Source organism: Eupeodes corollae, chromosome 1 (assembly GCF_945859685.1).
Source record: "Eupeodes corollae chromosome 1, idEupCoro1.1, whole genome shotgun sequence".
In the NCBI taxonomy this organism is placed as follows: Eukaryota; Metazoa; Arthropoda; class Insecta; order Diptera; family Syrphidae; genus Eupeodes; species Eupeodes corollae.
This window is the reverse complement of record NC_079147.1, coordinates 2,129,715-2,144,493: the sequence shown is the minus strand read 5'-3', so window position 1 is coordinate 2,144,493 and position 14,779 is coordinate 2,129,715. Positions and strand designations below refer to the sequence as shown.

At 33.8% G+C, this 14,779-nt stretch overlaps 1 protein-coding gene across 2 annotated transcripts; it reads right to left on the bottom strand.

Annotated features, from left to right (window-relative positions):
- Positions 1-1,355: 1,355 nt before the first annotated feature.
- On the bottom strand, positions 1,356-11,606 carry LOC129941483 (beta-galactosidase). 2 transcript variants are annotated; one of them, XM_056050121.1, is made up of 7 exons: positions 11,554-11,606; positions 6,158-6,296; positions 5,920-6,089; positions 5,681-5,831; positions 3,007-3,070; positions 2,529-2,946; positions 1,356-2,469 (listed from the first exon to the last, which is right to left on the bottom strand). In XM_056050121.1, the coding sequence occupies exons 2-7, from the start codon at positions 6,275-6,277 to the stop codon at positions 1,428-1,430; spliced, it is 1,965 nt and encodes a 654-aa protein (XP_055906096.1). In that variant the 5' UTR covers positions 6,278-6,296; positions 11,554-11,606; the 3' UTR covers positions 1,356-1,427. The 2 variants fall into 2 exon arrangements, with proteins under 2 accessions (XP_055906096.1, XP_055906097.1); XM_056050122.1 differs by lacking the exon at positions 11,554-11,606 and adding an exon at positions 9,922-10,061.
- Between the last annotated feature and the right edge of the window lie 3,173 nt (positions 11,607-14,779).

The window sequence follows — 14,779 nt, the reverse complement described above, 5'->3', positions numbered from 1 at the left end:
GACCACAATTTAATGAATTGAGTAGTGTTATGAGAATAAATAAAATATAGTTAGTACGTTAATCGATTTTTTTTTAAATCGCACACTCAAGGGGATAATACTGCCCTTATGTAGACACAGTGTGAGCACTAGAAAAGGGAGAGGGCGATTGAAAGGAGGTGTCGGTGCACATTGGTTTTAAATTCCGGAATATTGCAATGGCTGGGAAAGACATTGCAATGGAAAGGCATTCCACATTCGCGTAGTACGGCTAAGGAACGAATCTCTGTACTTGACAGTACCACCGAAGTTGGGCTAAAGGGATATTAATGAGCATTACTAGAAGCGCGAGAATTACGGTTGAACTGTTTAAGATGATGAATGCAGCTGGCTATTTCTCTAGAGCATAAGCCGTTAAAATGATGGTAAAAGATGGTGAGACAAGAAACATTTCGACGATGTTCAAGTGACGTAAATGATCTTATAATGGTAATATCACTAATCTATCTAAATGACCTACGTTCAATACTGTCCAAGAGGCTTAAATAAGTTGCAGGAGCACCAGCCCAGATATGGGTGTTATAATCAAGCTTTAGACGTATATAAGTCTTGTTGAAAAAAGCCAGATCGGATTTGGAGAAAAACTTCTTGCATCCCTTTAGAAAACCGAAATCGACATCGCGTATGTAATCGTTCCACAAAAGGTGGATGGTGATACACATACCGTGAATATCGGTATTAACATAATCATTTAACATTGTCAAATATCCCTTTACGCTGACGATACACAATTTTTAAAAAAGCATTCCAGAACATGAAGACATAACTCTCCTTCAAACATTGCCTATTATTACCAAAAGCCAGACATTGAATATGCCTTTGGTCTCCATATCAAGAATAGACAGCATCCAACGAATATTCCTTCACATATCGGCTTTTCACTGGGTCAGTTGATGCTTCTCTCTATAACTCGATTTCTTTTAAAGACTACACCTGTAACCCGAGTATATATGTAGATACATTCCAAGACCGCACCTCCTATGGCCTTAACGGACCTCTTACCCGTTTGCACCTATAATTGTAAACTCTTTTTGAACCCACTCCCACTTATAGTTATAAGTATAGATTTAAGTTCTTTTAAAGCTATACTTATGGCTTGAATCAAGATGAATAATGGGGTTTGAGTTCCCACTTAAATTAAATCTAACAGATTCACACCATTCTTAAGCGGTTTTCATTTGATTTTTTTTTTTGAATTTCAAAGTCTGTTTATTTCAATGTATTTTTAAATTGAAATTCGATGATTTGAACTTAGCCGAAAATACAATCCATTACATTTTATTATTAAATTAATTAGTTAATTCTTCAAACAACTATTTACTATTTATTCTATATTTATTATTAAATTAAAATCATTACTATACGCTTCAATAGAAGCAAAAATAAAATCAACCATCTAAATTAGGAACATCAGTAAAAGTCACTTCGCCTGATTCCGGAGCATTGAGATACTCAATCATAACAATATGATTGGTTCCAGTCTTGAGTATTTCCTTTGGTACATACAAAGTTATTTGCGGTCCAACTGTGGGCCAATATCTTCCTAAATTCTCTCCGTTCACGAACACAAGACCCTTACTCCAACCCCGGGTATCTATATAAGTATCGAATACCTCCTCATCCTCGATTTCCAATTCACCATAGAATATGGCAGGTCCGGCTCTGAGCATTGATCTGTTATTATGTACCCGGAAACCACGAGTTTTTGGCATTCCTTCGGTTTCAATCAGCCGCACAATATCATTGTACGATTCTAGTGGATATTTGGTGATGTTCCAATTTTTAACGATGGTTCTGTCCACCAAGACATCACTTAAGATGCCCTTAAAATCGTTCGGAATATTATAGTTTATTCTACCTTGATTTTCAACCAATATTTGGAGCTTGTTTCCTAGACCAGCGTTGATGGGCAATGTGAAGACTTGGCTTTCTCTCGATAAAACTCCGATAAAGTTTCTATCTACATAGACATAGCCACGATCGCGAATGCCATCTACCCTTAGTACAACTGGGTCTCTGGCAGCAGTAGGCAAGTGGCTTTCGTACAATACAAGTCCAGAATATTGATTCAAAGCCTCGAAAGTTAGGGGCTTAACTGACGTAACTGTACCTGCAGACAAAATACGTCGACCATCGTGGGATAGAATCTGGCAACAGCTTGTCAGTCGAATAGTACCATAATGCTTCTTTGGCAATGGCACTGGAACTGGAATGTCGGGCAGCGGAAGATAACGACCTATGATCTCACGCAATTTATAGTATTTCTCTGTTGGGTCGCCTGACTCATCCAAGGGCGCGTCGTAGTCATATGATGTTGTATCGGGCTGGTAGCTTCCTGGTCCACCATCATTTGCTCCGGCTGTGAATCCGAAGTTGGTTCCACCGTAGAACATGTAAAAGTTCACATTTGCACCTTCATCTAACATGTCTCTGTAGTAAGAAGAAATTAAATGTAACGTTAAAAATATGAAATAATAATTCAAGCTTACATAAAGGTTTGGGTTATAGATTTTGTAGCAACTCTTGACATTTTCTCTTGCCAATGGGTCAGCCATCCGGGATAAAATTCTGCATTTACTAAAGGTCCTTTCGGCTGGACTTTTTTCAAATAGTTCCAATACTCGGTTGTGTTGTCGGTGGAACCGAAATCCAATGTTGCCAGAACATTCGGGATACGACCACATCCAAGCAAACTTGGACCATCATTTGTAAAGAGAACTGCTTTATCTTTGACATGAGCATGTGTCTCATCTCGAATCCACTCGCGGTACTTTTTATCGCAAGCGTAAAACGATCCATATTCGTTTTCCACTTGCACCATTATAATTGGTCCACCATTTCCATAGAGATAAGGACCCATACGAGCCATCAGCTGATCATACCACAATCGAACCTCAAACAAATAATCTAAAGGAAGAGAATCATTCTTGTAATAGAGATTTTAAATATTCCTGAAGCTGAAATTACTTATGTCTGCGGTTCTTAGTTGAATTCCAGGATACTTGGTCAGCAGCCAATATGGAAAACCACCCTTTAAGAAAAATGAAAGAAAAAGATTATGTTGAGACATTTTATAGAACAATCATCACTTTAAAATATTTCATATTCGTATAAATAGCGTTCTTAAGGACATAAACAAAATACAGTAATTAGACGGTAAGGAATTTTCGCCTTTTTTGGGAATAGGCTGGAAAAATGCGGTTTTCTATCCGCTCGGAACGAGACCTGAGGAGTAGGACAGATGAAAAAGCTTACGCAATGGTTTTGCCAGCGTTGAAGAGCACCTCTTCAGAACAATTATTTGGATACCATCCAGACCGTTATTTTTAATCCATGGAAATAATAAATGGAAATCTGAAATTTACAATTTGTTTTCCTTGCAACCATCTTATCTTACAACTCTTTTAAGTTGAATTATTTTTATAATAATATAATTGTGTGAAATTTAAAGGTTCTCGAGGGAGCCAGGCGGAACTTTTGGCGATAAAAGAAGTCTTGTCCTGGCTTAAGAAAACGTGATATGAAAATCTGATATCCGTATTTTCTCAGATAGTCAGGCTGCTATCAAAGCTCTGGACTCTGTCTCTAAAACTCTATAACAGTCCATTAGCGTCCAATGTCTATCATCTCTAATAGATATGACATATAGGTTTAATATTTACCTTCGCTTCGGGCCATAAAGACATTTCAGGTAACTGTAAGAGGCAGATAAACTCGCCAGGAATGATACAGTACAACCCATTGTATCACATCTGACAAATGCTGGCATATCAATCGCTACATGTAAACTATTGCTATATACGCTATCAAGAAGGCATACACCAGCTGGAATCACATCACCACGTGTCAGGTCACAAAAAACATCTAGCCTACACAGCGATTAAGGTACTTGATATCTCTAAGCAGACCGCTTAAAAACTCTGTAACAGGTGTCATAACCGGGTATAAAAGCAGAATTTGAATAGATTAAAAAGAAACAGTTCTTCACCTTCTCTGAACATGCCCTGGTCTAGCAGGAGAATTCTTATTTACAGATCTAAATCATACTAACATATTCAGCTTCTCACGATTCTTAGGGGACTCAAACTGGTTTAATAGAAGAAAGCCTCAAGATTCTTGTGTTATCACAATGGGCATAAGTGAGTCCTACTCCATCACTGAAAACCTAACCGGAAGGTTCTCGATATAAGTTATGTTTCTAAGATTTGTGGAGTTTTGAACCTCTACAGCTGGTAAGGTGCGTATCTCCAACAAGCTTTCAATATATTGAGGTGATAATACAGTTATAAACTTTTTTGGTGCTGAAGTTGTACTGTGCAGTCGTGAATCAAGTTCGAAACTCTGCTAAGTTTGTTTCTGTAAAAAGGGTGTAGTGCCTACAAAATGTGGTTAAGCTGAGAATAACAATCAGGATTTTGATTTCGGAAAGACCATTAAGATCTCTTCCAAATAAATAACATTCTATAGACTAGTTTCCGGCAACATATTGCAGTTATCCTGGCCAAACTGTGCCTACGTCTGCATAAAGGGGACCTACAGTTTTAAGCCGAATCCGAACGGCTTTTTTGAGAAAGCACTTTTTATGCCAAGAATTACTCTTGGAGAATTTGTCATTTCCTCCCAAGACCACAAGACTTCTAGCATGACTGCCCAACGCACTAACCATCATACCCAGGGGCACTACGCCTGGCCACACTTATCTAGATATTATACAATCTGTTAGTCTACTTTACAAGTAGTACCCGTGCCATGATGGTTAGTGCGGTGGACTGTCATGCGAGAGGTCTTGGGTTGGATCCCTGCCTATGCCACCTAAAGTTTTTTTCCACGGGTACTGCCTCTTGTGAGGAATTGACAAATTCTCCAAGAGTAATTCTTGTCATGAAAAGTGCTTTCTCAAATTTGCCGTTTGGATTCGGCTTAAAACTGTAGGTCCCTTCCATCCCTGACAACAATACTCGCATACAGGAATGGTTGAGAGTTGTCAGTCACTAGGCCCTAGTTCACAAACGGACTGTCGCGCCACCCAATTTATTTTTTATTTATTTTATATGTGTGGTGGAATTCTATATAAAAAAAATAGGGAATATTTTGACCTTCATACCACTATGGGGAATATTAGCCCTTTCCGCAAAAGGGTCGAACCACGTTACTCCAATTCTTCAGACACTAAAGAAGGTGACCTGGAGGCTGATGTTTAGACTCGATAATTCGTCTTAACTTTGTTGGACCAGTACAAGGGATGAATAACTGAGTTAAGTCTTAAATGTTGCCGGCCTGTCTGTGAAAACAGTGAAATCTTGTTTTGCTTTCGATTGGAATAGTTTATTTTTCATTGCTTCGCCGCCCGGTAAATTCAGGTAGTCGAACATTGCAAAACAAAATTATATCAATTTTTCTTGTTTGATTATAACTCATTTATATTAACTTTTGTTTTGTATAATTATTCGCAAAACAAGAATAGAAATTGTATCACAATTATAATTATCATTTACACAGAATTCCCTAATTAGGAGAGAACACTCTTGTGCCATGTCATTCATTCGGTTGTAACGATAATAAAAATAATCGAATTAAAAATACAAAGGCGTCGCTAATTAAACAAAGGTCACGCATAGAGAGGTTAACACTTAAAACTTACCATATCACGTTCTGCACATATATACGGACCAGGCCTGAGAATTACTAGGAGATCTTCAGTGATGGCATATTTTATGAATTTTTCAAGATCTGCTATGCCATCCCATACGTATTGGCCTTCCTTGGGATTATGTAACGACCACTCAACGTATCTTTAAGTTAAATAAAAATAAAAAACAATATTTAAAGAAAAGCGTGTCGGAATAGTTTACAAATAAAGAATTATAGAATTTTGCTTACGTTGTTACAGCATTAAGTCCAGCTGCTCGCATAGCACGAAGCTTTCGTTGCCACGAACCCGGATGTGACCGGAAGTAGTGGAATGAACCGGCAATAAAGCGGAATGGTTTTCCATCCTTCAGGAATGTATTACCTTCCCAATCGATTGTAAATGATCGATCATGTGACTGCTATTTGTTTTTATTTGTTTGTTATTTTCAATTGAAGTCTACACGTTGCTTAATTTGTATGTTCTTACCTCTAATCCAATATTTGCATCGATTACTAGTTGTCGACTTCCTCTGGCCAGAGACGAGGTGATCGGATTCAAGAGCATAAATAACCCTAGAAGCGCCACAGAATATGTGATTCTGAGCATTTTGTTTTTGCAGTTCGTACTGCAAAAGAAAAAAACGTAAATATTGATTGCTCTTATAGTTTGAACTGACTAATTGCGGCAGGCTTTAGAGCTAGAAATAAATGTATTGTGTTACTATAACTATATTGTAATATTTTGTGTGAGGTACATATATTTATGCTTTCGAACTTTAGAATTTATATTTAAATAATAAGTATATTGATCAAAATAAGTTTTCGAGCATAGGACTACAGATTTCCTGAAAACTGAATGAAGGGTGATTTTTTAGCTATTATCTTTTTGGCAACACTGGTTTAAATAGCTAACGCACGTTTCGTGTTTTGTTTCATTGTCAAACATCTTCGAAACGAACAGCGCTTCCAAATTATTGAATTTTATTATCAAAATGCGTGTTCTGTATAGAAAGTTCATGAAGCGTTTTTTTACTGAAAAATTGTGTTCAGCGACGAAGCTCATTTTTGACTCAATGGGTACGTAAACAAGCAGAATTGTCGATTTTGGAGTGAATATCAGCCAGAAGCGTTGCAAGAGCTAACAATGCATCCAGGTGCGGTTTTTGGGCTGGTGGCATCATTGGACCATACTTCTTCAAATATGATCAAATCGTAACGTTACTGTGAATGGTGAGCGTTACAGTGAAATGATACCCACCTGTTTGCTTCTCCCTAACAACAGAATTCAAAGCAAGAAGCACAATTTCGGTTACGGAGCTCAAGATGAAAGTCTAATAGATTAAACTGACAAAATCAGGTGCATACCAATACCTTCTATATAGAGTTAGTAGTAAAAGATGGAAAGTGCTAGGATATTCATGGCATTGATCTGTGTGGCGAATTATTAAAACTGGATGCGATCAATTCATATACTTAAGCGGTTTTCCATGGGTAAAAAATAAATCAAGTAATTCTTGATGTAGTACCCGTAGCATGATGGTTAGTGCGTTGGACTGTCATGCAAGGGGTCTTAGGTTCAATCCCTGCCTGTGCCACCTTAATTAAAAAAAAAAAAAAAATAATAATTTTCGCGGGTACTGCCTCTTGCGAGGAATTGACAAATCCTTCAAGAGTAATTCTTGTCATGAAAAAGTGCTTTCTCAAACTAGCCGTTCGGATTCGGCCTTAAATTGTAGGTCCTCTCCATTCCTGACAACAGTACTCGCACACAGGAATGGTTGAGAGTTGTTAGTCACTAGGCCCTGGTTCACAACGGACTGTTGCGCCACCCCATTTGATTTTGAATTCTTGATCTAGATCTCTCAAAAGGCAAATTTACCCTGTTTTTGCATTCCATGGGAAAAATGTATTGATTTATTTTTGATTTAAGATCAAATCTGCAGATCTTAATTTTTCGAGAGATTTACTTCTCTTTGCACTAAAACTAATTAAATGTTTAAGAAGTGTTTAGCGGAAAATTTGACAGTTTACCAGACTTGTAAACACATATACGAAGTTACCCTAATACAATAACAAAAAGAAAAACAATTCCAATGGTGTTCCATGAGCCACGAAAGCAAATCAATTTTTGAAGGAAATCTATTTACCCATGGAAAACCTCATAAGCTTTGAATAACGTAACGTGTTCATTGCCTTGCAGATATTATGTATTTTACATGTGGCATCAGGAGAGGGAAGTTTTTTCGAAACTAAAGATTTTTTTTACTACAAAGATCTGCAATGGATTCAAACATAGGTAGGTGACCATATCCATATTTGTAAAAATTGGTCGATCTGATCAAATTGACTTTGATGAACCGGTTTCCACCGATTATGCTGGGTGGCTCAGTTATTGAATTTTATAACGCCTGCTAGGAATCTAGGTATTATTTTAGCGAGACTTTTACTTGAAATCACCATCCAGCTACTACTATAGGCAAGATACATATCCAGTGCGTTGCGTCTACTGTGAACATTCCAAAGGTTTCTTCCTGTCAGTAGTAAGACGTTGCTTGTAAGATCACTTCTATTACCTATTCTGCTGTATGGATGTGAAGTAAGCTGTAGCGTTGACTCAAATACAAGGCGAAAACTTAAACTTAAAACAACAACTTTGCCAGATACGACATTTTCAATATATGTAAGATATTACGACCATATTTCATATTATTCTAAACAAATAATGGGTCTGACTTTTGATAACCTTAAAAAATTTAGAACTCTAATTCAGCTGCACAGTATTATACAGTCTCGTCAACCGGATTATTTGCACAACCGATTAATTTTTTTAAATTCGCTATGAACTGTTGTATTGATCCATCCAAGATTTGATTGACTGCTTTTAATCTGACCGTACATTTTTTGTCCCTGCCATTCAATTATGGAACTCATTACCTATTACAATTAAAATAAATAATTAACGCAAAAGCATTCAAATATCGTCTTTAAACGCATCTGACCAATGATGTTCAGGGGTATAATTTAAAAAAAAATTAAATATTGTAAACTATAATTTTAAAATTGTATGGTTTGTCTCTAAAAAATTTAAAATTCACAACGGAACATTCTAACATATTGTATAAAGCCTTCACAAATAATGAGATTGCAATCTTTATGTAAAATATGAATTAATAAATATGAAATCTAAAATAGGGTATGAGCAATAAATTGTCTATAAATTTTATGTTTTTAATTTATGTTAGTTTTCATAAGTGATTTCGAGTCCAAAAAATACGGTGTAAGTGGCGAGCCACTTACGATTTTATGATATTATGTCCGGAGACTTAAAAGGAACAAGTTGATGGTCTTAAACCATAATTTTGAAAAATAAACATAATTTGTCAACGTTTCATACATTAGTTCTGATTCAACGGTGTTTTCCTTTGTGAGCTCAACACCACTTGGTTCGTTGAGTGTATTTTTGAAAAACAAAATCGGTTTAAATGTTTATATAGGTAAAACAGCTTGTCTGCGCTTGTCCCAAGTGCCTTAAGAACTAAGAGTCGCGCTTCTAAAAGCCATACTTACTTAAGAAGAGGCTTATAACTGGTTTCGTAATAAAAAATTTAAAGTCAGTTACCAACTCCGAACATACACTTAACAGATGCAGCTTTTTCTGAAATGTGTTTATCGTTTTATGCCCTATTTCTGAAGTCCCAAATGCAGATATCAAATAGCTATACTGTACAATATTTCGAACCAGACAAAAAATACTTACATTAAACTTCTCAATGATAAATAAAATTTTAATTTTCTAATACTTTCAATTTTTTTTTTCATTAATTAGTTTAAATAAAATATTCAAAAAGCTTAATTTACAAATGTTTACACTTTTCGCTGAAATGATTATGCGATATCTTTTCCACACAACTATATTATTTATTTTTAAACAAATAGTAGTAAAATAAATCGTTAAATTAGTATTCAGAATGCAAAACTTTTATCTTCTATGACACGTTTTAGAAAAAGAAAGAAATTTTGTTATCAATTCGAACTGTAATATTTTATTTCAAAACAACTACCTTCCACTTTTATATAACATTTCTTTGGACTCGATAAGTCTATTATGGTAGGTAATATTAAAGTCAAGTTCAAAAACTAGCACAATGGCCTACTCTACTTACGTATGATATAAAGTAAGTATCAAAACAACTTTTAGCACAGCAAAAAACTGATGTCTTTAAAAATTTAGATCTTTGTAATTCAAATCACCTTAATTCGAAATTGTGCACTAGGTTAGGGAAACACACGCTTGTCGGACGGAGTACGCGTACGATACTGCGGGAGTACGATGAAGCGGAGCATATCACAAAGACTGATTGAATATAATTGCTTCCCTGGGGAGAGGCCCAGGTTCATATCGAACAACATTTATAATGCAGCACAAGAGTCAGTCCCAGTAATATGACTCCGCCAATTGCTGCTGTTTCGTAAATGAAAGTGTTGTATGCATAATCGACTACCTACTCTATACGAAGTACTGATTTCCTCCAATACTTTTCCTGATATGAAACCCCTCGGCGGCGGCTCGGCGGCGGCGACGGTTTCTTACTCTTCTTAAAATTCACCGTCCATCAACAATTTTAAGTGATTCGTCGGTGTTGGCTGTTGGGAACTTACTTTATCCGTTCTCTGTTAGACAAGCCAATATAATTTCACTCAGTTTCAGCGAGTTTGAAGCGACCGAATAAATAAATATTCCTACCTACGGCTGCGTTTTAAGAATTTGAGTGTATCAATGACCCATATGAATTTTTAATAATTTACTCATCATCATCACTGTCTACCAGATTGCAGTCAGTTTCGGTATTTTCAGACTTTTGTTTAATGTTGAAGCATTTTAAAAATCGAGTCATCATAATTGAAAATAATTTTTGTAAGGGTTGCAAAAGATTCAATATTGACTGCAATAATATAGAGGCTTTGATTGTAGCTTGATAATTCTTCATAACATGTTTCGAAAAATGCTCATTCAAATATTTTTAAAACTTTTCTATTTAGAGTTTCAAGTTGTTGTTTTAGCAGTTCATACATTTATGAAAACGAATTAATTTAAAATTTCAATAATCGAATTAATGTCAGCAAATCCAACATTTAATTGTTATATTATTTTTGAATGGAATTTTGAAAACATTAAGTAATAATAACAAAAACCACCTGCTTGTTGTATACAAAGACGGGATGTAATATTATATTTCGTGTGTTGTTTTTTAGGAAAGGAAAATATATTGTACTTAATAACTTATTGTTCTTATATTTTTTGAATTGTACTCTTTTTACCAAGTAATCAATTGGAGTTCAGGCGGTTATATTAATTAAATAAGAAATAAAATTAATGTTTAAAGTTCATCACTTTTTTAAAAATTACAATTTGTCAATCATATCTTTTTTGTACAGACATAATTGCTGAGCAACTGAATGTACTAAGAACATAAAGATGCCAACCCAAAACCATTTAAATGACTCTTCACAATATTATAGTCCAAACTAAAACCGAAACCGTTTTGTTTAAAATTTTGGCCACAAGATAAATCTTCTTGGTTTAGTTTTGTCATCGATCAAATTTCTATTGGACGAACTTTCGAATAGTAAATTGATTTCTTTTTGTTTTTGTATTCATTTAAATTAGTTTGAATTTCGTAAACCAGTAATAGAGAAACATAAAATCAGGCCGCTTAGTAATTATTTTCTATCACTCTCATTTCACTTTAGGCAATTTGAATTGAATGAATTTATTAAAATTAAAAACAAACTCTTGTGATAGCAACATTTAACTTATGTGCTTATTAAAATAACGGTATTATTTAAAGCAATCGATTCTTTGAATTCTTTAAAAATTCTTACATGAATAAACTCGAAGGAACGTCTGTGTACGAATTAAGAATATCAACTAAAGATAGAACTTTGTGGTGAATTATTTTATACAGAGACTTTGAAAATGCGGATAAAGTAGTAGTTATGGTTGCCAACTTTTACAAAAAAAAAAACCGTCAGTTAAGTTATGATAGTAACTGTAAATGATCCTTACTGTTTGCAAGTTAAAGAAATACATAGTACATACAAATGTTAATTATTTTGGCTAAATATTTTAAAAGTCGAGACGTTTAAGTATTTTAATAAGTTTTCTAAAATGTATGTTACAGAATCATTTATTTTTATTATTATAAGCTTTTATTGCCTTAGTTTGTTGATTACATTTATTGATATTTACAATTTTATAAACTATATGATTTAAAGCGGCAAAAGAAAAAATATTTGTTTATTGAAATTTAAAAACTTCAATATTAAAATTATACAATTATAAATTAATAATTATACTGAATTTAAAAATAAAATAATAAGGCACAATTTTAAAAGTTAATAATGTTGGTAATTGGCATAAGCCTCCCCCGAGACTATCCACGTGTCTCTAATGTGCGTTGTTCCAATTTCTGCGTATAAGTGATAGATCGCCACTGCATCTATTATTGGGTCGTTCTGTTGGACTCTTATTCGATGTCATTTTTGTCCATCTTTGGTCGTGAAGTCAAGTGTTTTCCCAGTAAATCTCATTGTATGAATTCCGTAAGTAAGAATCGGTAGCAGAATCGATGATATATTTCATTATATTTGCGGGTAAATTCACAAACGTCAAATTTGTTGGCTATAAGTAGACATCACTGCTTTTTTGTGATGCTAATGAGCGCATTCACAAAACTAGTGGCTACGTAGTCAAAATTCAACTAGCTTTGTGAATGCAAAATTGCACTACAAAGCTAGTCAATCCGGAACTGTCATATTAATGACAGATACAAATATATAAAATAAGAAACATTTGTGTTTTCAGAACTTTAAATTTTTTTTTTTTAATTCAATAAAACCAAATAGAAGATATAATATGATTGATTTATATTTGTATTTAAATTCCGAAAGATTCATTTCATTTTGAATTCTTGTGTCCTTACCGAGCAGCTGATTGTGAAACGTCAAAATCATTCTCCTTTGTAGCAGAAATTTTTAAACTACGCCGGAGGGAAAATTTCAACTACTTTTGTAGTTAGATTTAGCCAATCAGAATCCCTTGACTACGTAGCCACTAGCTTTGTGAATGCGACCAATCGTTGGTCAACTTATAACGATGCGAAGCTGATTGACAAAAAGGTGTACGTTTAAAAACAACTTTTGCTTTATTATGGATGTAATACTTATACAAACTCTCATTGTAATACAAATCCGGAGGCACACTTTTTATCTCCTCTAGAACTTTTCTCCACAATACTGTCTTAGATTTTTTCCGGCAATAAATCACCTAACATACATATTTTAATCTGGTTTCTATTAATGTCTTATTTATTAGCTAGTAAAATATTCCCTGAAATTTATCAAATAAATTAAGAATTTTACGAAATCTTTCTCCAAATTGCGTCGGCATCAACAACTTATCAAAACAATTCTTGATTTTTTTTATATTTGCGCAACAGTTTATCATTGCAATAATGAACAATTGACATTTTAAGTGCTGCCAAATTTTTAGGTTTATGAACGTGCTACAGAGATGATCGAAAATCATCTCTACACTGATGCTTTTGTGAATTTAAACTGCACTTTGGTCCAATTGTAAAACATAAAAATAATTAGGTTCAAACAAAATGTTGAAGGTATATCGGGACTTAAATTTCCCTCTGATTTTTCCAATCCATACAATTTGGAAATACTTATAACTATCCACATTGTAAGTTAATTTCTGACACACTGCAATAAGAGTTCAAGTCTCCTAAAAACTTAATTCTTGATAAAAACAAATTACATGGGATAGTTTTGACATTATTTACTTTTCTAATTTTCTAAGATGCGTCTCTATTCTTTGGAAAATTATATGCACAAAAATCACCAAAGTGACCTATAGTTCCAAATTCACTACGGAAAAAATATTCTATCACAAATTGTAGGTTAAACCATTTAATTACTCAATAAATTTAAAACAAACAGATCACCATCGTACTGAACGTAATAATAAATTAAATATTTAGCAACACATTAAAACTAAAAGTTTAATATTTGTATTGGTATTAAGGTATTTTTAATTAAATTATAGATAAAATTGATTTATTTTGAGAGGAAATCGAAAGCTTTGAAGTTAAATGCAATAAAAACCCTTGTAATTAACTTTTATCTTATTGTTTGTATATTTGTACAAATTGTATTCTACATTGTTTTCTGTTAAATCAACAAATACTTGTGTGGCAACCATAGAAGCAATATTCATTCGCAAACCTGTTGTGATAGCTAGCTGCTACTCGATTGATCGTGATTGGTATTAAATTATCAATAACCTGCATGTATTTTGCCTTGGTTCTTTATTCCTTCTTTTTTAGGATCCGTTTCCTTATTTTTCCTGTAATTCAAAATGTTTTCAAAACAACTTTGTTTACACAGTAATTTTTTATTGTATTTAATTCGAAACAGTAGTCGTTGTTTACTAGAAAGTTATATTTCAGCACATTTTTATTGCACCCATATCACTGAGAATATTCTGTTTTAAATGTTCTTTGTTTGTGTAGAATTTTTATCCCTAAAATAAGAATCCAAAATTGATTGAGCGATTATACTTTTCATCAAAATACAATGTTGAGAGAAGAAGTGATATGTTTATTTACACAAACCAATAAAATTAGAAAGTAAACACTTCTAAAAACGAAATCTTCAAATTACATTTAACATTTCTGGTAATTAAAATAAATGTTTGTATTTGAAATTATTAGAAATAAGAGAATTTTCAAAATCGAAAAATTGTGTAATGCTCTATATTTATATAACAAGCGCGATTAAACTATGATAGGACATCTTAAACTTTCGAATAAATAAAAAGTAGAATGAAATATTTCATCATTTTCATTTTCGAATCGCTCTATATACAGAGGTAGTCAAAAGTATTTACACAACAAGCTTTTTTTGTGCACATTCAATTGAAAAAGCGTTTTCTTGTTGTTGTTGTTGCAGTCCAGCATAATGCTATGTTTTTTTTAAGCTTTGTGCATGCCTTAGCGACCGAAGTCTTTTTGGTAAGGATAACGGTACATTGGACAGAAAA